We start from the raw sequence: 25,700 nt of genomic DNA, 5'->3' as shown, positions 1-25,700 counted from the left end.
AGATATGCTTAGACGTAAAATAAGTGCAAATCCAGGAGGGTGGACATTTTGCCATAATGCGGGATGAAAGTAAAGAGCTTTGTTAAGAAATTTTATTTGAGTTATTTGTGTATATGTGTAATCCAGGGCATATAAAGACTGGGAAGAGAAATAATTACTTTCTCGTCATTGAAACCCATTCATATTTTACGATCTCAAAGGTCCCATGGGGGTCTACCGGAAGGGGCGGACTTACGAGCTCTACATGAAAGAGGGCATTGAACTATACTAGAATGATCAATCAGGAGGCAGAAGCGCTACTACAGGAAGTCAAGGACAGTAACCAGTATGCTATAGTCCTGGTGTCTCTTTTTTATCAAAGATAATCTCAAATTACATACGAGTATCCCTTTGGGGGCTCCAGCATCAAATGCTCCTCCTCATGGTGCCTTATCCAGCGGCGCGTTACCATCCAATATGCATACCTGAGAATCAGGCCTCTTTCTCAAAACGACAAAAGGTTTTGAGCGAAAAGTACAAAAGTTGGGACATGGTGGCAGCTCTTTGACATTTTGATCCCAGAATGGAAAACCTGGTCTGACTTTTCCAAGACTTGAAAAACAGCTTTAAGTCACAGATTTCCATCCAACCAACAATTGGGGAAATATAAACTGCCCCGTTTTTTATGCCCATTTACTACCGCCCTGAGACCTAGTGGAGATAGTAAGGGTCTACCTCCCTGAGACCTAGTGGAGATAGGAAGGGTCTACCTCCCTGAGACCTAGTGGAGACAGGAAAGTCCTACCGCCTGAGACTTGGCAACCTTATTCTAGGGCCTGATTGGGACCACCACACCAAGCCTTCGCCCTCTCGTTTGAAGTTTCTACAGCTTGTCTAGAATTTAGATTAATTTGTAGAAACGACTTGTGTTTCCAATGCATTTCAATAGAGCATTTGATGATGCTGTGTGAGCCTTTCCTGTATGGTGGGAGCCCGCAAATGTATAGCAATTATTTTCTTTTGGGCCCTGTTACAGTGTCCAATACACATAAAATGAGCAGCCTTTGGACAACCCAACAAAGACAGACAACAGGGTTTTTGGGAAAATAAAAAGTTTTATGGTTGACAGCGATCTTAAGGTTTCGCACAAGTGAAACACGTAACGCAACCAAAATAAAACCACCGTCGGCAGAAAAGGCCTAGGTGATTACCGCAAAGGGAAAATGCAATGGAAAAACCTCACGCTAACTGCCTGGGAGGTTCAGTTTATCCAACTTCCGTGCCCGACAGCGGACAAAATAAAACAGTGGAAGCTATATAGCTACGCTTGCTCTAACCTGAAAGTGCAGAAAGTAACCACCACCAATGGTAACAACAAATATGATATCTTTGACAAAATTGACAAAAGGTACAAGTGTGCCAGCGTCTGTGCTCAGATAATAGAGAGAGTGAGCCACCATCTTCCACTTGGCTTTATATGTGTGGGGGCGGCGCCAACAATCAGGGCGAGCCAAACAGCAACCTGCAGCCACAATGCTCCGCCTCCAGGAGGTGATTGATATGATTGAGTGCAGGAGGCAAAAGCAAGACATTAGTGCAAAAGGAAAAAAACAGCACAAGACCCAGCACTACCACGTAACAGGCCCTCTTTCATATGGAAAAACAACCCATCTCGATAGCTCATTCCAAATCATGATCATGGCATCAACATCAGAAATAGTCGAAAAACCCTGAGCAGGAAGAATAACCTCTCACACATGAGGGGGTCATTGCCTCGTAGGCACCAATGGAGGCGCTGTTCTTTCTGGTGCACCTTAGTATACAGTATATGTCTATTTCCAAGCCAGCGGAACCTAGTTTAAGACAAAAACATTGTACAGCAGCTCAGCTGTCACACACGACGCCGTTATAGCAATTTGTAAGCTATGATTTGTTGTAAAACCATGTATTTTATTAATTTTATTAGTAAATGACTGACGTGCTCTTTTAATGATATTCTTTTAGTGATAAATCCTCAACAGAGTTTGTGTAAATTAACCGTTGTATAGAAATTTGTCTTAATTGTATACATGTATCTGATAAAAGCATCCCTTTTCCTATCACAGAAACCATAATCAATATTTATGTTCATGTATTAAATATAGGATATAAACGTGCATGTTACAGAAAATACAGAAATAAACGTTGTAAACAAGGTCATATGGATGTTAATGGTGTGTTTTATTATCCATCCGTCTCGGAGGTCCGAGGACGTTGCCTAGCGACACGCATGAACACGCCCCTTTTCCTCGGAAGGCAAACTTACTTGCTCGGATGAACTCAGAGGAGGCCGAGCAAAATTCCGAGACAGAATTCAAGATGGCTGCGCCCAGTGTGACTTGAAGTATGAACTGTTTTCATTGTGCTTGGACCGCTTTGGTGGTTTAAATGGCAATTTCAATCACTCGTACCATACCGTCACCGGGGCAAGTCCGGCTGTTTTCAAAAGCATCTGTCATTTCAAAATTAACAACAAACAGATCGCACATATCCGAACAACAGAACGGACAAAAGAAACGTATAAATCCCTTTATTTACGGAGTTATGTTGTGTCAATAAAGACCAAATATGTATAGCTTTACATTTACGGCAATACTTGTCTTGAAATAATACTAGGAGGCGGGGCGTGCTGGTGTTATATACCATTGTTGGGAACGGCAGTTACCGTTCCTGAACGGCATGCCGTTCCAACTGAACAGCAGTTACCGTTCCAGAACGGCAGTTACCGTTCCAGAACGGCATGTGCCGTTCCTGAAGGGCATATGCCATGGTATGTCAGTGGTCGCGGTGGCACATGCCACAGGCCAATAAACGATCTTGGCGCTGCTGCAAAATGTAGCGCGTTGCTCCACATATTGGTTTCCAAATACGTGTTGTGTAATTTAATCATTTTGGGGATTTCTTAATGTAGCCTACCCCGATTCTAGTACCTCAAAAGCCCCATATAAGCTTGAGAAACGCCAAGACTAGCTTTACGGAGTAACTTAACATCATATACAATCGCTCCAAAAGATTAAGATAATGACAATAAAAACATTTCTAATCAGACTAACGAGACTTTTCCTGAGAGAATGGCAGCCATTTTTTGTTTTTGTTTTTTCATACCTCAAGAACAACCAAAGGGATGTAGCGTTGCCCTGAACAGCCGAGCACCAAGGAAACATCCGGAAAATCAACACACTTACAGACGGACTGTGCTTCTCTGAAAACATTAATGGTGAGGGGCTGTGGGGAATTGATTTTCATTTTTTATTTGGGCCTTGACTAAGACTATGAGGTGGATACCTCATAGTCCTTATCTCTACCTGAAAATCCGAAAATAGTATGTTAACGGCAATCCTACTGGTTTTGCTTTGACTTATTTTTGTTCTAATTTCAGTTGCCACATTAATTGAGGAATTGCATGTTAAGAGCACGATTAGTCCAACTCCTGGATAAGCCTTGCCTCTGTTGTTTGCCTACCAGGCCGCATTCCGATTGTAGGTGAGTCCTGGCCTATCATAGGCCTACAGAACCCCTGGTTTTCAAAGAATGGGTTGCAACCACACACTGAGCACCTCTATTATACCCTCAGCACAAAACCCCTAATAATAGGCGATTCTTACGTTAAATCGCAATAAATATCTTAATAAGTAGTACAGTTGCCACCTTTACAAGAACACGACAGTGTGGTTAACAATGTCTAAATGTACTGCTGCATACACTCTGCTGCTGCATAACCCCCGGCCTAACACACACCACTTGAGCATCATTAGCCTAACCAAGGCTCCGTGCCTCGCCCTTTTTTGAAATCCCAAACTTTTAAATGCACCTGTATGTTGGCCTTGATAGATTATTAACAAAGCACAGCATTTAACAACTCTACCTTTATCTCTAGGCAGCTCTGCAGCGTTGATCATTGGTTAGAGTGGTTGGCTTGCAGCCGTTTAAAGTAGGCTATAAGACAGGCTGTTCTTGTAAGGTTGTAGTTTGTGCAGGTAGCTTAAGGGTGAAGCAAACAAACGATGGCAGGAGAAGTGGCCTCGTTCTCCGTGTGGGACTATGTGGTGTTTGCAGGTATACTTTTGGGGGCTTCTGGGATTGGCCTCTGGCAGGCAATTCGTGGTCGCAAGGAGAACACGAGTGAGGAGTTTCTACTGGGTGGCCGCCAAATGCATGCGGTGCCCGTTGCGATGTCTCTTACCGCCAGCTTCATGTCGGGCATCACGGTGATCGGCACGCCCGCCGAGTCTTATCGTTATGGCACGGCCTTCTGGCTCTTCGGCCTGAGCTACGCCATCACGTCCATCGTCACGGCGGAGATCTTTGTCCCCTTCTTCTACCGACTGGGCATCACCAGCATCTATGAGGTGAGCAGAGTTCACTATTATGCATGGTTGAGCCATGCATAATAGTATTGTACGATCTTCAAAATTCCAAGGCATTTATTATGCAAGCATATGCAAAGAACTTTATGTTTTTTTTATATTGTACGATCTTCAAAATTCCAAGGCATTTATTATGCAAGCATATGCAAAGAACTTTATGTTTTTTTTATCATCTATTACTAGTTCAATAAGCCCTACTTCAATCCAATTAAAAGACAAAAATAATTGTTCTTGGAAGAGATAGGTCTTCATATCCCCATGACTAAATGGACAAAATCATTCAGAAATTCTGACCACCATTAAGGTACTACACATAAGATCAACAATGGACTGTGTAGTGCCAGACATCAGCTTTCCTTGTTTATTCTGACATGTTTTCATATTTATATTTCTAGTACCTGGAGATGCGCTTCAGTAAAAGTGTGCGTGTTTTGGCGACAAGCATATTTATTATGCAGACGGTAAGTTACAGGTCTTGGTAAGCACTTTTTGTATTAAATGCCATACCCGTCAAATTACCATTACAGTTTTCCGTTCATTTACATGTAATTACCTAATGGTGACATCTGCTTTAGGTCCTATACACTGGTTTGGTCATCTACGCTCCAGCTATTGCACTCAACCAAAGTGAGTTTAAGTGTGCCTTTATTAATATGTGATCAGTTCGGCTCATGTCTATGAAAAAATGTGTTCTTCCATGAGATAACACTACCAACTCAATTAATTTAATGGAGTTCATGTTCCTAATCTCTTGGCTCTAAATATTAATAATGCTTTTACGCACGTCAGTTGAGGCGAAAGTAATGTTTTTTAGCATGATATAAATGAGATGGTGTTTGTTCCACAGTCACTGGGCTGAACCTGTGGGGCGTGTTGGTGGTGACGGGTGCGGTGTGCATCGTCTACTGTACCTTGGTTGGTAGTTCAAACACTCACCTCTGAACCCCTTCAAATATCACTTCCCATCAATCACAAGGTGTGTTGATTGCCGGATGTACTAAAGTTATCCAAAACTTTATCTTAACAAGCAAGTTTTATAATGTCCAGGTCAAATCCGGTACATCTGAAGCATGTGACAGACGTGTCATTAATCAGGAGCATGCTCTTTATGGTTATTGCCAAACCCTGCACTCTTGACACTGACACTCGGCTCTGTACTGGGACCCCTTCTGTTCTCCCTCTATAGCAGATCCCTTGGCTCTGTTATCCTGCTGGCTGGCGTCTGCTAAATTCCCTAAATGTGAATGTAAATGTATTGCAGGGCGGCCTGAAGGCTGTGATCTGGACCGACGCGGTGCAGTTGGTCATCATGCTGTCAGGCTTTGCTGCAGTAATCGCCAGGGGGGTGGTGCTCCAGGGAGACATGGCCCGGATATGGCAGGACGCTGCCGACGGAGGACGGCTCGAAGCGTTTGAGTAAGAACAATGAGAAACCCCAATAGCTGAATGGTTGGGTTCCAAGCAGTTGATAGATCTGCAAAAGGATGGTAACATTATGTCTGTGATATGTTGAAACATGGAACTCTAGCAGACAGGTTGTCGTTAAAGGTCCAATATTAAACCACCAGGTGTGATTAGCCATTACTAGCCGTTTTGAAAATCTGCATCTATCAAAAGTGGGCGTGTCCACCTAGATGGGTGCTGGATAGATCAGTCTACGAGCATACCCAGTGGACTGTAGCAAACGTTGCTCCTCTATCCGTCATACATCTAGGTGGACGCGTCCACTTGGGATGTAAATAGAGGCAGAAATTCAAAAAGGCTTGTAATGGCTATTCACACTCACACCTGGCGGTATAATATGGGACCTTTAAGAGAGCTTGGTTCACAGCCGTCAGAAAAAACTGACGGCTGATGATTTTCTGTTTTCGATGAAGTTTGGAGATGAATGGTTGTAGGTTGTGATAGAAAGACTAAGAAATAGGGAAGAGCCTGCAAGACTACATCCTGACACTCACTACGTTAAATAATGTCATGTCTTACTTCCCTTTGCACTTTTTATACATTAACATGCCATCACACCTTTTCATTAAAATGTGCGGGAAGTAATATTTGACAGTTGTAAAGAGAGCAGAAAAAAGAGTCCAAGATTTGGAAATAAAACAACTAAAAAGCCTTCCATTTCACAGACCTGTGATTGACAGGGAAGATAGATTCCCCGAACCAATCATGGGAGAGGAGCCCTGATAAATTGGACACAAGGGAGGGACGAAAATCTATATTGACTCATTCGGACGCAGGCCAATTGAATAAGATATTCTAACAGAGCATTTAATTCACTTAACACTAAGGAAGGGCTATGTTAATCAAACAAATCCTAAAATCTCAATCTCTTAAATCATCCTTTTAAAAGCACTTTACCCTTCATTGCAGTTTTGACCCGGACCCACTGAAGCGCCACACCTTCTGGACCATCCTGGTGGGGGGCAGCATGATCTGGATCTCTGTGTACAGCATCAACCAGTCCCAGGTGCAGCGCTACTTGGCCTGCAGGAGCGTGGCCCACGCCAAGACGTAAGATGCTTCCGTTGGCACCATGGATATGAAATTTCCACACAATACATCACAAGTAAAACATATCTGCAGTGGTCTCCTGCACGACACACTGGATTGAAGATGAATCATGAGGTGTTGTTTCTCACATGGTGGCGCTGACGCGGGGACCACTGAAACAGGGAATGTGTGGGCAGAGCAGCATTTAGGAGAGCAGTAAATTATCACCTAGAGAATAATGAGAATAATAGAACTGCAAACTACAGGGATATCGGGATTACGGAAGCATTATAGTCTGATTCTGGGCTTGCGATTAAGGCAGTGTCTGCTGTTTAGGACGACTCTTCCTCTGTGGGCCGCGTGTGTCATGCAAAGTAATGCTTATTAATAACACGCCATTATAACGTCTGTTCGCCCGGAACTCATTCATATACACACAAGATACAAGTGTTAGTTTTGGGCGCACGCCACAGTACAGCAGCCCTGAATGTTTGCCTTCCTGTTTGGATGTTTGAGGGAATCACACTAGTGTCCAAAAGCCTGCCAAAGATCCCCAATGTGGGTTATACACAGGGCAAGGCCAAATCAACTATGATTGACATAAGCAGTCTGTAATGTGTGTCAATGCATATCAAAATGGGTTAAGAGTTTTTCATAACCCACTTTGTATAATGCTATATATTGCACAATATTTTTCTGAAAAAAGTGTCTGCAACTGTTTCCCAAAAAGTAGGCATGCTTATCAACTCTAATAGCGCAAAATATATTGTAAAGAAGTATTAAAAAGTAAGAAGGATTGCAATATCATTGTTAACACTGTGAAGCCTTATTCTGCAACTATCAACCCGTCAATCATTTCATTGAAGTCAATTAGCATGCATGTGTCATCTCAAAAGCTGTTTTACCAATTGTGTTCTTTTTGTAGGTCCTTGTATTTGAATTACTTGGGCCTGTTGGCTACTGTGAGTCTGGCCATGTTTTGTGGCCTCACCATGTACTCTATTTACATGAAGTGTGATCCCCTCACTAACGGTGATGTAGGATCCCCCGACCAGGTAAGAGGAACCCAGAATAGAGCACATATTCATTACCCCATAGGATGGATATTATATATATGAAATTGTAGTGTAATGTGTCATGAATAAAACTACAATTATTAATGATGTATTTACTGTTAAATTAATCTTTGAACCCACTCGTTCTACGGATTGATCCAAGTTGCTTCCGTACCTTGTCATGGATATCCTGGCAGACTACCCAGGAGTCCCTGGTTTTTTTGTGGCTGCAGCTTACAGTGGGACTCTCAGGTGAGGCCCGAGAGACCAGCTTCAATCAGCGCATAAACTGTAGGGTCGAAAGGCTGGCCAAACAAATGGTTTGTTATAGTCGGAAGCCGAAGGTAAAGCTTACTCCAGCTGCTGCCGTATTTTATAGAGAAGATTGTTGCTTAGAAATGCCAGCCATTAACTCACCTGTCTTCTAATGGTTGTCCTGAGACCCGTGCCCTCTCCTATTGCTCTCTTATAGACAACAACCAAAGTTCCCCCCCACATTCAGAGCTTCACATTGAGCTAGAAATCAAGGGCATATAGGCACTGTTCTATCCTGGTTAGAAAAACACATGCAACAATAATTAATTGATTTGCCTTCCACAGGCCAAATATGAACAAAATGATGTTGTGTAAATTCTTAGCAGCATATTAACTGTAAATGTGTCTTATCTTAGCACCGTGTCCTCCAGTATTAATGCACTCACGGCTGTCACACTGGAAGACTTTATCCGACCTAAATGGCGAAACCTGACAGAGAAGCAGTTGTCCTGGATCAACATGAGTCTCAGTGAGTCCTGTTCTAAACTATCATTCAGTGTTGAGGCAGATCAACATGAGTCTCAGTGAGTCCTGTTCTAAACATTCAGTCGTGACGGCTGGGATAATTAATGCGCAGTGGAACAATATGATTAATATATACATATAGTCCTTTGCCAAGCCAGCATTATGAAACATCAAGTCAAGCTCTTTCAATTCATCATTGCTAGGTCAATTTAATTTAGAAGAAGGCTACTAGGTAGACAAGCTTGTGAATGATTTCACATTAAAATGATGTGTGAATGCTGGGTGGCGGGAGTGAGAGGGTTTTTCCAATTGTCCCTTGTAAACAAAGATAGAGGGCCTTATTTTAACGGTCTGAAACGCAAGTGAGAAGCGCCAAACGCAGGTAGCTTTGTGGGCGGCAGTGTGGGGAAAGTTCACTTTCTACGTGAACTAGTTCAAAGTTCGGTTCACAAATTTTAAAATGAACTAGTTCAGTTAAACGTTCATTATTCAAACTTTTTAACTAAGTTCACAGTTCCAAAAAATTAACTAGTTCATAGTTCTTTTTTTCAATATGTTGCTGTGAGCTATTATTTTTTCCGGCATTTTGAAAATTGAGCCCCCTTTGTGGTTTGTCAAGGATGAGTAGAATGGTTGAATCAAGTATCGTAGCGAAATACAGTTTATATCGTGTGTTATTGCACATTTAGCGCATTTTGTAAATCCCATTGATTTCTGTTGGAAGACTCATTGCTCGTTGGCCGGAAACGGAAAGGGGGGGTTCACGTTTGGTTGTAGTCTTTTCTCTCTCGGTTCTAGCCCTGCTGCTAAGACGGAGAACCGAGCGAAAAGACTACAACCAAACGTAAACAGCCCCCCTTTCCGTTTCCGGCCAAAAATGATTCTAGGAGGTAATCTAGTCCACTGAGCTATGAGCCAGAGGGCTAACGTTATGGATTGTACATATTTATTTATAATTCGAAATTCGTCTCAGCCTTTATAGCACAGATACTCTAGCATATAATCGCGTTTTCTGAGAACAGTTTAATGTAATAGTAAGCTGACAACACCGCAACTGCAAATTAACCAAACAGAGATAACAATGGCAACTGGTCAAACCACACAGCGTTCTGCGCGCGCATCCGCCGTGTGGATAAACAAATAACCCCCCTATTGAACGAAGTTAAACCGAGTAAGCGTGCCGCTCACAGACACCAGAATGAACGAGTTCACAGTAACGTTCATCAGGCAGTAATACAGTACATTCGGTTAACGTTCGCCCAAAATATGAACAAGTTCATGAACTATCGTTCAATGAACGCGTTCAGGCACAACACTGGGCGGTTCTATGGCGATGTTGCTATTATACCGGCGGATAAATGACTCTTGCGCTTGACGCAAATCTAAAAAGGGTTGTCCTGAAGTAGCCTAATTACCCGTAGGTGTGGTTTGCCATCTCCTATCCCCTTTACGAGCAAGAGCATTTGAACTTGACGAGTTGATATTTTGACAATGCGTTTATAGTCTCAGAAGAGATGACCACATGAATTTCAAACTTCAAATGTCTCAGTTTATGGCCAAATAATATAGCCTAATCCACACTTGGATTAGCGTTTTCTTCTACAATTTCAAAAATACTGAGTCGTCATGGGAATTTCGGCAAAGAAAATGTAACACACATGATATGCGGTCCTGTGGCCGCAACTGTGGGTCTATTTAATGATAGGCGGCAATACATTAACAAACATTGTTTCTTACCAGTATTGTAGGCTTATACATTATCGTTATCGACTTGTGTTCCTAATATCCATGTGTCATCCATGTTAATATACATTGCCATGGACTGTATTATGCGTTACATGTATAGTTTGCGTGTGATTAAACAGATGGATGCACACAAGTGCTCCCGCATTCATTCATTCGTTTTAACAATCACTCGCTGTAAAACGATGTTTTCTCAAGATCAAATACTCATTAATCCTAAAAGTTATGGGCTTGTACACAATGTCTATGTAAGAAAATATGTGTTTGCTGTACGGTGTTTGTAGATGCATTGATTTAAAAGTACAACTGGAAGTGACGATTCTGTCGACCTATCAACGGAGAGCTTGTGTAGCTCGAACTTGCTGGCACCCTTTCAGGCGTCTCAGTACCCCAACGGAGGAGTACTGCGAGACGAGTACGTCTCAGTACGGCTCAAGCCCACTTTTGGCGGTGCAAACGCGATCCGTGCCGTACCTTTGCGAACCGAACCAAACCGCACCCTCCGGTGGAAACGCACCATCAGTGGCGCGAGTTTGATGCGGGGGAAAATCTCCTTTGCGCCGGGTGCAAACTAGCAAAGATACATGCGTCGGTTTAGGAAGTCAATTGCGCTGGATGCAAGATAGAGCCCATTTTACTGGTCGACCAGAAAATTGCAGATCGGAACTGCAACATAGCCTAAGCTTACACACCAGTAGGCTATACACAGCACAAACATGCAAACGATTTGCCTAACCTAAGAGAAATATTATGATGATGATGTGGATTGTGGAAACAGTTTTTTTCCATAGGGGCTGCATTAATGAACACTGCAGTAATATCCCAGTCGTTAAAATAATAATAATAATAATAATAAACTCGAGCTAAGTAGGCTATATCCCAGGCTTCCTAAACAAAATCTCGTTTTAGGGTAAATTATAACGTTTGTTAAATTATTTGGGATAGAACAGCTGATACAGCAGTAAGAAGTACTTTTAAAACAATGCATCTGCAAACACATATTTTTCGACACAGACATTATGTACAAGCCCATACTTTTTAGGATTGATGAGTATTTGTCAAAATATAAACTCGTCAAGTTCAAAGGCGCAGGCTCTTAAAGAGGATGGGAGATATAACTTTCTTTGGTTTATTGCACGTTACGCCCAAAACACACCAGAGATCCTCCCACAAAGCTACTTAAGTTTAGTGATTCTCCCTTGCATTTCAGACCGTTAAAATAGGGGCCTTTATCGGTTATGGGACGTGATTTTACTGTTAACATTACTGGAATCATTATCTTTACTGATTACACATCAAGGTTATTTAAGATATATCTATGATATCACATTGATGATATGATCTATTTTTATGATCAATCCTGTGCCTAACTGACCTTTAACTGTTCTAATTTATTAAAAACAACAGCTCACCTATAAACCGTCATTATTTCCACATTCCAGGTGTGTTCTTTGGTGTGGTTTGTATTGGAATGGCTGGAGTTGCTTCGTTGATGGGAAGTGTTCTGCAAGTAAGCATACAGTATTACATTCCTTTTGCATAGAAACCCCTTGTTTACATCCTCACTTAAGGATGGATTAAGGTTGCGATTGTGATTAAGAACTGCAGGCTAATACGAATAGTAAACGACACAATCTATCCAAACTACGCAATCTTGTGGGGTGGGTGAGTGTCTGAAAAGGGGTCTAAATGTTAGCCTTCATCCTTGCCGGCTGTTGATGAATGCGGTATGAGGTATCCCGCTCCTACATATCCTTGTGGTTTTTAGGCTGCTCTGTCCATCATGGGGATCATTGGTGGGCCTCTTTTGGGACTGTTCTTCTTGGGAATGCTTTTCCGCACAACAAACACCATGGTGAGTAATTCATGATTACTTTTCTAATCATGTTAAATGACCAAAACAATATGAGTGGCAGTACATTTTCTTTTCATCTTGACTCGCCAGGGGGGCCTACTGGGACTTCTTGTAGGCCTCATATTGACTATGTGGGTGGGTATCGGAGCCCAGATCTATCCCCCCGGAGCCGACAAAACCAATCTTCTGCAATTCAGCACCAACTGCAGTAATTCACCGGGCGATAATAACATGACCACTGAATTTCCATGGACCAGTGCCTTGACATTGACCCGTGAACCACCGTGAGTACAGCAAGTTCTTGAGGGCCTAAAAGACTGCATTCAGTTTGCAAATAGCATAACAGACCAACGACAGCCTGGGGCTACGTATACGTATGGAAATGGGACACACAAACAGCCCATACAATTATTCACTAGCCAGAAATAAACAAAAAAAAAAAGTTCACTTTGTTACTTGCCTATACAATCAGTGATGCTCAAGAGTGGATCTGGTCATGCAGTAAGCTCTCTCTCTCTCTCTCTCAGGGTTAGGCCTCCTCTGGCTGACAGCTGGTACTCGCTGTCCTACCTGTACTTCTGTCCTCTGGGCACCCTGTGCACCGTGGTAGTTGGGCTGCTGGTCAGCATCATCACAGGTAAACCTCATCTATCTCAGCCCCCCCCCCCCCGTCTGGATGAAGACCACTGGATGGGCCGTGTGGTTGTTGTCATTAAACTGCAAGTCTATTCTTTGTTCATTCTTTCATTAGGTGGGTGTAAGCAGGAGAGGCTTGACAGTAGTCTGTTTGTGAGGAAGAGCGACCTGATTTGTTTCAACTACTGTGGCAGTAGTTCTAAGGTAAGAGATGAAGACAGGGATAGGGGAGCAGTATTGGTTCCTGCCCTGTTACTTACTATGTTTATTCCTTTGCCTACACAGACATCAGACATGGAGAAAGAGGACAATGAGAAGACCAAGGACAAGTTTGATGCATATGACAAGTTTGATACAACGGAAAAAGATGAGAAGAAAGTGACCAAATTGTAAAAGGAATTGATCACTATATTGTGAAAGGGACAACCCTAACAAAAGTATATTTTAGCATTATTATAACAGAGATCCTTTTAGCCAATTAAATTAAATGTGAACAACTGGCAGTTGTTAAGTGAAGACAGCAGTGAATACCGCCTAAATCTAAATCTAATTTAAAGTTATTTTTGAACTATGAAGTGTTTACACATATCTCAACAGAGTATGCCCCAATATGCCAACCTCTTGGAACAGTGTCTTCGAATAATTGCTCCCTCGTAGAAAAAAATGCATATGTATTGTAAAAAATATAAATATTATAATACTAAATGTTTATTTAGTATTTTATGTTTAAATATTTATTGTAATAATTAACTATATATAATTATGGAGGTTGAAAATTAAAAATTAAAAAAATATGCATTATGCAAGAAAAGAGGGAAAGTGGGCCGGCTAGTGTATCTATCACTTGACAAGAGTGAACTGTCCAGTTCACAATGTATGCATATCATGTATGAGTAATTGAGTGAAAGAAAACCATGCTGGGAATTAATCCAGATAAGAGAGACACATAGGTGAACTGTAATAACCTCGGGCCCTTATCTCCTTGGCAACATGCAATGAAGGAAGTTACAAAGAAATGACCCGCCCACTCCTACCTGCCATTCTGCCAGGAAGAGACTGGCTGTACCTAGTGCGCAAGGAGTAGAGAGTAAACAATGATAGGACAGCGATTGTGGAAACCATTCTTTCTGTTCTCGTGTTATGAACTACTAGAGGTGAGAAAAACTATTTTTCCTAAAATGATAAACTGGGAAAGAAAAGCGGCATAAAGTATTACAGAATGTATTTACTGTTAGTTACTGTACGCGTCCTTATTTTTGGTTCTTTGTCTAATGGCCCACCAGACGGGCCATACAATTCATGAGGGTTAGGCCCGTGGCTTGTTGGGTCCAAAACAGCTACTTAGTGGCAACTCACCTTTGACATACATTGAGATTGTACCATGACTATATTTAATTTACAAGGCATGTCAAAGGTGAGTTCCTCCTCAGTTGGCTGGCGGCTCGTTGTGTTATTCCACTACTGAGGGGAAAATCACCTTTGACATAAATTGTTATTGAAATAGTTATTGCACAATCTGAATAGACCACATCAAATAAATTACTTAAACTAGAACTTTATTGTCCTGGTTTACTCACAACATTTTCAAAATTAGCAATACGTAATTCTTTCCGTTTCTTAACTCAGAGCACACAATGAACCAGGTCCTGGAGTCACATGTTGCCTTGCTGGTATGTTGCCTTCTCGCATGTTCATTTGCTGCAATGACACCGGCGCCAAAGGAGGACTTGACGACAACATTAGCCAGCTTTAAAGACACAACCTCTCATACTACAGACGTCCCGAATACAACAGTCTCTTCAATGAGCATCCCCAACAATGCCACCCAGGGGTCTACAGCCGACAGCTCTGTCTCTTTCCAAAGCACTACCGATCCTACCAGAAACTTAGAATCGACTGCTTCTTCTAGCACCTCAAGCCAGGTTTCAACACGCAGGAGCACAACACAGCCTCCAGCCAGTATCACCACCACCAGCCCAACCACAACCACCTTCAAAACGACAAACCCTGAGAGGGAAACTTCAACCTGGTCGCAACCAACAAGCCAAGCAACCCCACCAGCTGTGTTTCATAGCACTTCACCTGCTGATACTACAAAACATTCCACACAAGCTGCCCCAGACAATGTAACGCTAATACGGCCTCCTGTCATAGAAGGTGAGCTTAGAGCTGCTTATTCTCAAGAGTGAAATTTGTGTTGTATGACGGCAATACTTTATTTTGGATGCATTTATAACTAGACATAAAGAGTCAATGAGCCCACTTTTTCAGATGGAATTTGAACACTGTTTTTAAAAGTTATTGGAAATGGGGGGCGTGTTATCCCCATAGTTACGACCCACGCCAACTTTATGATACGTTTTTAGTACCATTGTTGTCTAACTGTTATGAACGTTATACTAAGCACAGTGTTGTATATGAAATCCACCACAGACTGTAGCGTTATAATATAGCTATCTGACCGGGAACCATAAAAAGCCCTTCAAGGGCTTTTTATGGTTCTAAGTTCCCGTAACGCAAGGGGGTTACGGACCCCTTACGTCCTTGCGTACCCTCCTTCCACAGCAAGGGCCGGACGTGCGCCTCCCAAAAATCGTGACCTTCCGTCGAGGTGGCGCAGCAGCAAGGGCTGCCTTGTTCACACTACATGGGTCCGTCAACGGATGACCGAGGCAGTGTCTGACGTATAGGGGACTAGTCTCTCTAGACGCATTCTGCAGCCAATCAAATCGCTTTCCGCTACAATGGCGATGTGTGGATATAAATACAAAAGATCACACAAACAACAGGTGACCAGAAACAATCCTATCATTCCACCTTTCTTTAAAAAAAAAAAACAGCCAGATTTTTTACTGATTCTTCCTGCTTGTTATTGCAAAATGGATCAAGGAAACGCGAACTGATTGGCCGACGGATCCGCCGCTGCCTGAAAAGTTGAACATTTCTAGCAGGCCACGGAGCCGCATGGACGGTATTCTCCCTTCCAGCCCCCTGCACAGAATTGTTTGCGGAGGGGGGGGGGCCTTGATGACCTAGCGGCATATGGCCACTGAGCGCAATGTGTAGCTCCTGCCACTAGGGGGTGATAGAAGAATCAAAAAAACTGTGGGTGTAAGGTGGACAGGCTTGGGGGGGCCCCCCTCTGCCTTGGGCCCCCCCAAGCCTGTCCACCTTACACCCCCAGTCCGGCGGCCCTGGATGGACCCACAATGGATTTTGCGAGCGCCCCATTAAAAGTCAATAAGATCCATTGACGGACGGATGTAGTGTGAACAAGCCATAGGGTTCGTTCGAAATGCATTGTGGGACCGTCCGTCCATTCGGCTCTGTGGCCTGCACCTGCGTCAAAAAGTTGAAATGTTCAACTTTCAGGCAAAATACAATCCACGCGTCTACTGGGCCCATTTTTCAATAGACCTCTGAAGAATAAGTCCCGCCTCCGAGGCTCTTGGTTACATGTTTAAATGTCTATGGAAATAACCTGGGAGTTTTGAATGATCGTACGTGACAAACTCTGTAGGTGGCGAAGAAGTAAATGCTGCTCAGGTTTTGAACTACACACTTTTTCCATCTAGATTCCACTTGGGTTTTGGATTGTCTGTGCCGTTAAAGAAGTAGTTATTCGCCACCTACAGAGTTTGTCACCTACGATCATTCAAAACCCCCATGTTATTTTCCATAGACATTTAAACATGGAACCAAGAGCCTCAGAGGCGGGACTTATTCTTCAGAGGTCAATAACAAGCAGGAAGAAGCAGGAAAAATCGTTTATATTTTTTTAAAGAATTGTGGAATGATAGGATTGTTTTTAGTCACCTGTTGTTTGTGTCATCTTTTATATCCACACATCGGCTTTGTAGCGGGAAGCGATTTGATTGGCGGCAGTATGCGTCTCCAAAGACTAGTCCCCTATGCGTCAGACACCCCCTCGGTCACCCGTCGACGGACGCATGTACACACCTGGTTCACACTACATGCGTCCGTTGACGGATGGGGGCTTTTTGACGTATCCATGTGTTCTTCCGGGTTGTATAACAAAGGCGATTTCATTGGACAGTATCCTTGCGTATATTTGCATAACGCAGTCTGATTGGCCGACGGATCCGTCACTGCCTGAAAAGTTGAACATTTCTAAACTTTTTGACTCAGGCCACGGAGCCAACAGAACGGACGGACCCACAATGCATTTCGCGAGCGCCCAATGCAAAGTCAATGAGATCCGTCGACGGACGGAGGTAGTGTGAACAAGGCTTGAACAAGCCCTCGCCCACCGTCCACCCACACCGCCGCGCCATCGCCTCGCCATCAGACTACCTCGGAGAAGGTCATCTGACGTCACGAAGGGACGCCATCTAGTGTTCACATGGTGTTTTTGGGAGAATGGCAAAAACATAGGGTTTTAATCATTTTTCTCTAAATGGGGACTTATTTCAGTAACAGTGATACAATGGCATGTTACTTTATTGACGATCATCTAAGACAAATTACTATGTTTCAAACCCCCAAAAAAGCGTTTTTGCGTATTCACCCGTTTAACTTTTGCCAAATTGTTTTTTTGTCATTATATTTGTGTGAGTAGGTTTGAACCTCAACACCTCAGAGAGGAATATGACGATCGTCTTCAGCGTTGTGCTCGCAGGGTTTGTTTTGGGGTCCGTTATATATCTTCTCCACAGATGCAAACAGAGACTGCAATATTCCCATCACCCCCTTCACATGGGTAAGAATTTAAATCTCTTTTCATATCTTACTATCAATACAATGTAATTTTGTTACGAGCTGCTACAGAACCTCTCTCTTCAACAGATCAATTTCAGGCTGATGACGACACGCTGGTAATCTCGGGCGGACTTTATGACGGACATGCATTATTCGACCAACCACAACCCACTACAGAAGGATCAGTCAACCTTCAGTTTATCAATGAGAGAGAGAGCTCCTACATTAACTGATGGCTCACTGAAAGTGAAGTAAGATGAAGTTATCTTTTTCAGAATTGAGCTTTCAACAACTGTCATCTTTGAAGTATACTCTTGATACATTGGGGAATATATTATCATTTATTTATAACGCTAACGAGAACAATGCAGAATCAGAGAATTTTTATAATTGTAACAATCTGTAATACAAACAGCAATGAATTGATCTATTATTATCATAAAAAAACACAACTTGAAAAGTACATAACATTTTGTGTGCATGGTAATGAAACGCAAATGGAACAGCCATGCTTGGCTATGCAACAGCATTCATGAACACAGTCATTGGTCAGTATCCAACAAATTCATGAGAACTAATACCTTATTGAAATGTCTAAAACGGCTTAAAGATAATGAATACAAACTTAAACGTTCATACAAAGCTAAATCAGTTTTGAACAAACACTGATACTGATGACTATGCTTACTATGCTTTTGAACTTTCTGAGATATAAAAGCACTTTTTTAAGCAAATATTTTTTGATCCACCTTCTTTTTCTTTTCGTCTGAGCTAGCGACAGTAATCCAACCTGCATCTCTCATCCTTTTTATCGCAGCAATCTTCAGGGAGTTTCCAGGGGATTTATACACGGCAGGGCTTTTGTTCTAAAATAAGGGTTGATACAATTTCATTGAAATGGGATAATACTTGAGAGGGAAAATGCCTGCTAGAGCTTTCCAATTGGAAAATGTGGTCGATATTACCGTCTTGAGGGTGTGTCCTTTGCGCTGCTTTGCAGAGAATCGTGGCTCAGGTTCATCAGCAAATGTCTATCAAAAAGAAGGACAATTAGCCCTCGTTCTTTCATTAGTGTTACACTTGTCCTTTATTTACCATCTACCATGGGGAAATCTTACCATGAGATCATTGGGCTCAGAACTGTCAGACTTGGGATCGAGCTCCAGGGTGCCCCTTCCCCAAGGAGCTGACTTCTCCAAAGATGGGGGGGTTCTGATTCTGTAGGACTGTAGAAGAATTCAAAGACAAACAATCATCAAAGCAATCCCAAATGTTTGAAGCTTAAAAGAGGCTGCAGAAACGTCATTGGGTTTACCTTGATTTTTGGTGTGGCTCCAATCCTGCTTACGGTACCTGTGCTCCAAGAAGGTGTCTTGATGATCTCTTTTGAAATGTCCTTAAAAAGAAGAAATTTCAGTCTGAGTGAATGCTACTGAGACTACTGAGGCTACTGGGCCTTGGGCCATCATACCTGATGTTTTGGTGTCCGACCAGATATTTGTATGGTGTTCCAAGAAGGAGTTTTCCTGTTTGATTCCTTCAAATTGAAAGTAAACAAACATTCAGTGCTTTTGCTAATGTTTAAAAATATATTATATGATATAACAGCACTACATCCACCAAGTCGTATCCACTGCTATAAATTACAAAGACCAAAAGAAAGAAGCAAAAACAAAAATCCTAAAGGCATTAACTTTATTATATTATAAAGCTACCATACAAATACTATACAAAAAGCAATGCAACCTGGTCTTCACTGGTTCACCTGTATTTTGGCAGTTGAGAAACCTCCATTGTTGTTTTTGCAGCCTGCACTCTTGGTCTTTGGGAACGTTTCTTTCAAAATGTCTACGTTTTCCTTTGGAACAGGTGACTAGAGATGCAATAATAAATGTTATGATCCCAACTAACACTACAACGACAACAACCATAAGGAATTTATATGATGCTGCTCTTTGCCTCTGATCGCTGACTGATCTTTAATGTGGAAATGTCTTTCTTCAATTCATGCAACTCCATCTGTAGCTGTTCCTAATAGCAAAAAAAAAAAAAAAACTATTACAAGTAAGTAGTAAAACTCATGGTATATCGGGTTGCATATAGAAATAGCGGAAATGAAGCACACCGCCACGGCTCTTACTGTCTCTTTCATGGCTTTCTTCAGATTATTTTTCAGGTCATCATTTTCGATCTTATTCTGGAAAAGCTCCAACTCCTAAAGACAATAATAAGACGTCGGCAAAAGGTGCTGTTATATTTTCCTAAATCAAAATAAAATAGGTATTTTAGAATAGTACCAGTGAACTTTTTCGGGCAAAAGCCTCCTTCTGGGTATTTTTTGTCTCCTCAAGCTCTGCATCCTTTTCTTTAACCATTTCATCATACTGGTTCTGAAAATGACAAAATATGATCAAAGATGTTTCACATGCTGAAGCTTTTTGATGTTGAAGTTCCACTAAACCATCGCATACTCGTGTGATTATTTTACCTTGTGTTTTTCCATTAGTGCGACCATGTCGCCAATCTTGTGTTGACATTTGAGTTCCAAGTCCTCCTTGTTCTTGGTGACTTCTGAAGCTGTGAGCTTCAGTATTTGCACCTATACAAAGAATGGCATGTATTTTTTGTTGATGTCCATAATGAAAAATGTATTGTGTCTTCATTGCAAGATGGTAATCACGTTCACCTCATTTTCAAGCTCAGCTGCCATAGTAGTTTTGACATCAAGCTCTTCAAGCAATCTTTTACGTTCTCCTTCGTTCTCTCTTTTCATATGTTCACATTCCTCTTTTAGATGATTAATCTAAAGCACATGATATGTATTGATATCAATAATTCGTATTGATGTTAGGAGCGACTCCAGCTAAATTGACGTACTACGTACCTTATCTTCAAGATGACCACATCTTTCAATCTCTTTTGCCATCTGTTTTTTAAGGGTTTTATTCTAAAATCAAACAATTAAACGTTTATCCTTGTAAAAACATATCTGTGTTTGTTTATGTGTGTTTATAACAACAACCAACCTCTGTGTTGCGTTCTTCCTGGGTCTTAGACTTAGCTTCAAATTTTGCCTTGAGATTGCACAGCTAAATAATACAAGATGAATGAATGAATTAATGAAAATTAAATAATTAAATGATAAATTCCGAAGGTGAGCCCAAAATCAGCCTTGATCGGTACCTTTGCTTCCATCACTTTATACTGCTTCTCTTTTTTGGTTATTTTATCCTGCAAGTTGTCATCCTATAAATATGAATCATATTTGATGTTAACAGTTTCCAAAACTTTACAAGCATTTTATTTTTGCAATATTTGTTCAAGCATGTGTTAGGAGGCTTACACTTTGCAATAATTGATTCTCCAGATCTGCCGTTTTTTTAAATTGCTCCTGAATTTGGATATTCAACGAAGAAACTTCCTCTCTAATGAATACAAATGTAAAATATATTACAAATCCATAACAATATCTGGCATTCAATAGTTATAAAAGTGAAATACTTAAATATGTAGATGTATAAATTACAAACTTACCGTAAATGTTGGTTTTTGTCTTCTAATCCTTCGACTTCTCTTGTGATGTCCATCTCCCTTTCCTCACTAGCCTGTTAGATAAAGCATAACCATATTTGAATTTTTTTCAACATTTTAGTTCAAGTAGAAGATTTTCAATATATATTCTCAGAAGGTAATTCAGGACACCATCCTTTGTGCAGACCTTCAATTTTTCTTCTAGCTTCATGTGCACATCATTATACCTTGATAACAGCTCTCCATACCTTATTCTGTAGAACAAAACATAAACGTGTTATTTAATGCAAACAAATGTAATGATGGACTGGACATAAAAACTCACTCATGTTGAATAATGTCCTTTTTTTGTTGTTCCATATGAAAGGTTGATGCTTGTCTTTGCTCTAGCTCAACCAATAACTTGGCTTCCACTTCCTGTACTTTTTCCTGGGGGGTGGGGGACAAACACAATGTCATCGTTAACAACATAGCCTTCTTTCTACAGCCATACCATAAATGTATTCTATGTTAAGTTGGAGTTGGATGCAGGAGGAACATAATGAGGGTAAGGAGGACATTAATTAGGACACCTCAGCCATCCTGGCTTTCTCTTTCAGCTCATTATGGGCCTTTTCAGCCCTCAGACCGGCCTTCTTCTGCAGTTCCCTTTCAGCAGATAAAATCTCAACTTTACCCTGGTGGATAGAACAAAGGTTAACTGGATTGTATATTTGAGGATTGGACTATATAATAATAATTATGCAAGCAAGAATATAGTGTTAAGGGAAGACATCTATGTTTAATTGTGCGACTTGGCGTAAAGAGTATTGATGACATTTTTTAACCTTAAAAAGTTTGGCTTCCTCATTTGCTCTAGACAACTCAGCTGCTGTTTCTTGAACTCCGGCTTCAATACATTTGTTCCTCTCCATGAGAATGCCAATGGACTGTGATTTAATCTCCTGAGAGCATAGGCATAACATAAATGTCATCTGCTAGCTGTATGCTGAAATAAATATTATTCCTGCAGGAAATGTACACAACGTATGCGATCTAAAACAATATTTTTACCAGTTCATCTGCTGCAACCTTGATCTCTTCATCTTTTTTTAGGCTCTTCTCCCTTGTTTCTCCTACAAAATGTAATGTCCTTAAGCTTGGCAATCATACAGTACTCAGGCAGTAGGAATAGTAACTTCATATATTTTTAATGGCTGACCTAGAGCTGCCATGGTGTCCTCCATCTCCATGCTGATGTCTTGAAGCTTAAGCTCAAGCTCCTTTCCTCTTGAAAAAAAATAATAATTGAAATGTAACACCATGCAACGGAATATCAAAAGTAATGTATAATTATTAGGGTTTCAATTATACCTTTCCTTTTCTGATGATAGTAATAATTCTCTCTCATTTGCTGCAGCCTGCATTTCCACTAATGCATTTGCTTGTTGATATTCAGCTTTGCTGAGCTCCTCTATTCTTAAATCTTTCTGTTGGTTTAATTGTGCATAGTCTTCTTTGGTTTTCTCCATTGCTGAGGTCATTCTTGCCAGGTTTTTCTTGGGAGTAATATATACAATTTGATTTAATGTACTTACGACCAGAATAATAATTTGGAGTAACATTAAAAACTGCCTACCTCAGTTTCTTTACACAGCTCTTCTGCATCTTGAAGTTTATGAAGAACAGAGTCCTGGTCATATTTGGAACTTTTGATAAGTTCTTTCTGTTTACCTGTTACAATGTCATAGTTTGTAAATGTGCATTGTTGTGTATGTGCATTTTAGAATATGAGAAGAGGGAAATATGGATAAGCACATTTCTTATAATGAGAAATTTTCCAAAGATAAGTACTAGATACAGCAAGTGACAATACAACAGCCAAATATATGGCTGACTCAATATAAAGTGCATATAGGCCTACGCATCTATCTATGAAGAAAATAGTACAGTAGATAAAAAGAGTGTCTTTGCTTGAAATGTAATTTAAGAGTTCACATGCTGAGGTGAAAGGTTTACCAATGGTCATCATATCATGGTTCCAAAAATCGACCATGAAAGCATACCATTCTCTTCTTCAAGTAGTCTGCAACTCTCCTGGGTTATTTTAAGGTTTACCATCAGCTTCTCCAGTTCATCCTCCTTCTCCTTCAGTTTTTTCTCAAGGAGTTTAACCTACATTAAGGGTGATTCAAACTGTCCTATAACCACATCATTTTGAGCCTTTAACTATATGAAGCATTTATTTGAATCTAACCTCGTCATATTTGATGCGATATTCCTGGTCAACTTTATCTTTGAGCACTTCAAATTGCAACAGGCCTTCTTTGACTGAAAAACAAAATAAATAACAGATATGCGATTAATGCTTCAACCATCAACTGGAACACTGACATCCCTTAATACAAGTTCACCTAATTTAATGTTTTTATTATTAAAAAGAAAGTTGCATCATTGCATCTTTCAATGCACATCTTTAATTAGAATGTATTCTGAATTAAGTGTAAAGCACTGACAATCAGAATCATAACCTCACACACCTTGCAGCATTTCATGTCGATCCGCTTCTGCTTGAATACGAAGGGTCTCAAAGGCAGTAATCATCCCCTAAGAAATAATTGTATGAATATTTCGATACATTAAAATAATTTGGTTCCCAGCTGTATGTTTTGTGGATATTACCTGAATACTTTCATTATTTTCCAAAAAGAGTTGGTGTGTTTCCTCTCTCTCAGATTCAACTGCAGAAAGCACAAGATATGCATTAATATGCAACATTTATTAATTTGAGAAATGTTGTTGCTTGCCAGCTAGGTAGTAAATTTACCCTTTACTTACATAAATGAATTTTTTCCGATGAACGTTCAAAAGTATCTTTCAATAAATGACATAAATTCCTTGTGGCATTGTTCCTATAGGTTAGAGTACAACTTGATTAAATGGAGTTCATACAATTTTCTGAGGATAGAACAGCCTCCAATCAAAGCACCTACTTGATCCTTAAATCCTGATTCTCATGTATCTCTTCCTCCAGCTTTATACTTAGACCTTCATTTTCAAACTGCAAAAATATGAATAAATTTAACTATCTATTTTCAGGTATAGAGTGCTATTGTACATTTAAGTTCAATGGAGTTGAACTTAATGAATCACAAACCTGCAAATCCTGAATGGCTTTGCGCTGGGTTTCAATTATTCTTCTATTTTCTTGCAGACTGCGGTCGTTTTTCATGGTCTCAGAGTCCACTTTGGCTTTCCAAGATTTTATTTTGTCCACTTCATCAAACAGCATGGTATAGAGTTGTCCACTATTATTCTGGGGAATATTCAGCAGAGAAGCATGAGTTTGCTGCAAAGGCGAAGTGGATCATACTTATAAGTCATTACCCATTTATGTAACGATTAACTTACCTCATCGTTCTCTACTGAAGGTACAACTCTTGACTTTGGGATATCTTTAGGGAATAACGTCACATGTAATGGGCAACATTTATAGAACCTGCTTGTTTAATTGTTCGCCATGTATGATTATGAAATGTTGCCCTTATTATTATTATACCTTGTCTGCCAGGTTTATTTGGAACAACCATGTTTGCCTTAGGTAAAGCTTTGTCAATACATGGGTTGAAGCCCTGCGCGCAAGAGGAAAATTATATGCATATTAATACTTACTTATACAAACTATACTTAATATGAATATACTATATGCATACCATGCTAAACATATACTATATACAAAATAGTTCTAATCTCGAAAGTCTTGATTCGGTTTGACAGTTCGATGAACAGTTCTTCGTGCTTCGGTTCGACAGGGTGGGCATGGTTAACGTTAGATGAACAGTTCTTCGTGCTTCGGTTCGACAGGGTGAGCAGGGTTAACGTTAGATGAACAGTTCTTCGTTCTTCGGACAGGGTGTAAATGGTTTACAAATATATATATATATATATATATATATATATATATATATATATATATATAGAGAGAGAGAGATAAAAAAGTTATTCAGCGTTTAACCGGATCTGAACCGGTTTTGTACCTGCTGTCCGCCTGCTGCCTGCCTCACGCTCCAGTCCTCCACTATCTCCTGCGGTCGGACCGCCGAGATCTGCCCTCGGTTCACCCTCGGTGGCACTAACAGTTTAAATGTGAACCCTCGGTCTTTATCCATCCTGTGAGGCTGTGAATAACGAACCAGATATGTTGACTCGGATAGCGAATGAACATAGTGACAGCGACGAGTCAGTTATTAGCCTAGATTGACGGACCAAAAGTCTTTCATTATCGGCCGAATAGAATGTTAACAACAAATACCTTCCTTACTAGAAATAGCGACAATATACAAATTCATATAAGCTAATTGCAGGAAATTATTAAGCAAGTAAGTAGTAACGTTGGTCAAAATAACTCCATATAACGGGTTAACTGGTTTTATCCAACGGTTTAAAGGTTTTTATCCAACGGCCGTGCGTGCGCGTGAACTCGTTATATTGAAAAGGCGCGTCATCACGCTTCTTCTGCTTTAC

The 25,700-nt window shown here is 40.8% G+C and overlaps 2 protein-coding genes across 6 annotated transcripts; one reads left to right on the top strand and one right to left on the bottom strand.

Moving 5' to 3' along the window:
- The first annotated feature begins 3,931 nt into the window (after positions 1–3,931).
- On the top strand, positions 3,932–21,588 carry slc5a8l (solute carrier family 5 member 8, like). 2 transcript variants are annotated; one of them, XR_008893461.1, is made up of 18 exons: positions 3,932–4,367; positions 4,781–4,846; positions 4,961–5,012; positions 5,233–5,300; positions 5,647–5,801; positions 6,759–6,899; positions 7,804–7,933; positions 8,097–8,185; positions 8,605–8,717; positions 11,899–11,966; positions 12,225–12,311; positions 12,402–12,595; positions 12,839–12,948; positions 13,063–13,151; positions 13,233–14,101; positions 14,574–15,104; positions 17,527–17,667; positions 17,754–21,588. XR_008893461.1 is itself a non-coding variant. In XM_056579293.1 (15 exons), the coding sequence occupies exons 1-15, from the start codon at positions 4,023–4,025 to the stop codon at positions 13,338–13,340; spliced, it is 1,815 nt and encodes a 604-aa protein (XP_056435268.1). In that variant the 5' UTR covers positions 3,932–4,022; the 3' UTR covers positions 13,341–14,553. The 2 variants fall into 2 exon arrangements, 1 of the variants encoding a protein (XP_056435268.1); XM_056579293.1 differs by lacking the exons at positions 14,574–15,104; positions 17,527–17,667; positions 17,754–21,588 and having other exon boundaries at positions 13,233–14,553.
- Positions 17,999–25,653, bottom strand: sycp1 (synaptonemal complex protein 1). Of its 4 annotated transcripts, none has more exons than XM_056578933.1 (35): positions 25,489–25,653; positions 25,214–25,354; positions 24,736–24,808; positions 24,588–24,631; positions 24,334–24,492; positions 24,170–24,237; positions 24,015–24,088; positions 23,859–23,917; positions 23,717–23,783; positions 23,434–23,507; positions 23,243–23,351; positions 22,816–22,910; positions 22,551–22,735; positions 22,399–22,466; positions 22,251–22,312; positions 22,025–22,141; positions 21,770–21,874; positions 21,523–21,626; positions 21,385–21,451; positions 21,201–21,271; positions 21,010–21,091; positions 20,850–20,912; positions 20,693–20,755; positions 20,551–20,613; positions 20,353–20,469; positions 20,155–20,265; positions 19,964–20,056; positions 19,807–19,881; positions 19,626–19,697; positions 19,432–19,539; positions 19,138–19,203; positions 18,982–19,062; positions 18,785–18,892; positions 18,632–18,697; positions 17,999–18,532 (listed from the first exon to the last, which is right to left on the bottom strand). In XM_056578933.1, the coding sequence occupies exons 2-35, from the start codon at positions 25,343–25,345 to the stop codon at positions 18,392–18,394; spliced, it is 3,042 nt and encodes a 1,013-aa protein (XP_056434908.1). In that variant the 5' UTR covers positions 25,346–25,354; positions 25,489–25,653; the 3' UTR covers positions 17,999–18,391. The 4 variants fall into 4 exon arrangements, with proteins under 4 accessions (XP_056434908.1, XP_056435112.1, XP_056435039.1 ...); XM_056579137.1 differs by having other exon boundaries at positions 22,025–22,138; XM_056579064.1 differs by having other exon boundaries at positions 25,498–25,653.
- Positions 25,654–25,700: the final 47 nt, after the last annotated feature.

The sequence above is a fragment of the Gadus chalcogrammus genome, chromosome 1 (assembly GCF_026213295.1).
Source record: "Gadus chalcogrammus isolate NIFS_2021 chromosome 1, NIFS_Gcha_1.0, whole genome shotgun sequence".
Lineage (NCBI taxonomy): Eukaryota > Metazoa > Chordata > Actinopteri > Gadiformes > Gadidae > Gadus > Gadus chalcogrammus.
This window is presented reverse-complemented; position numbering and strand designations above follow the sequence as displayed.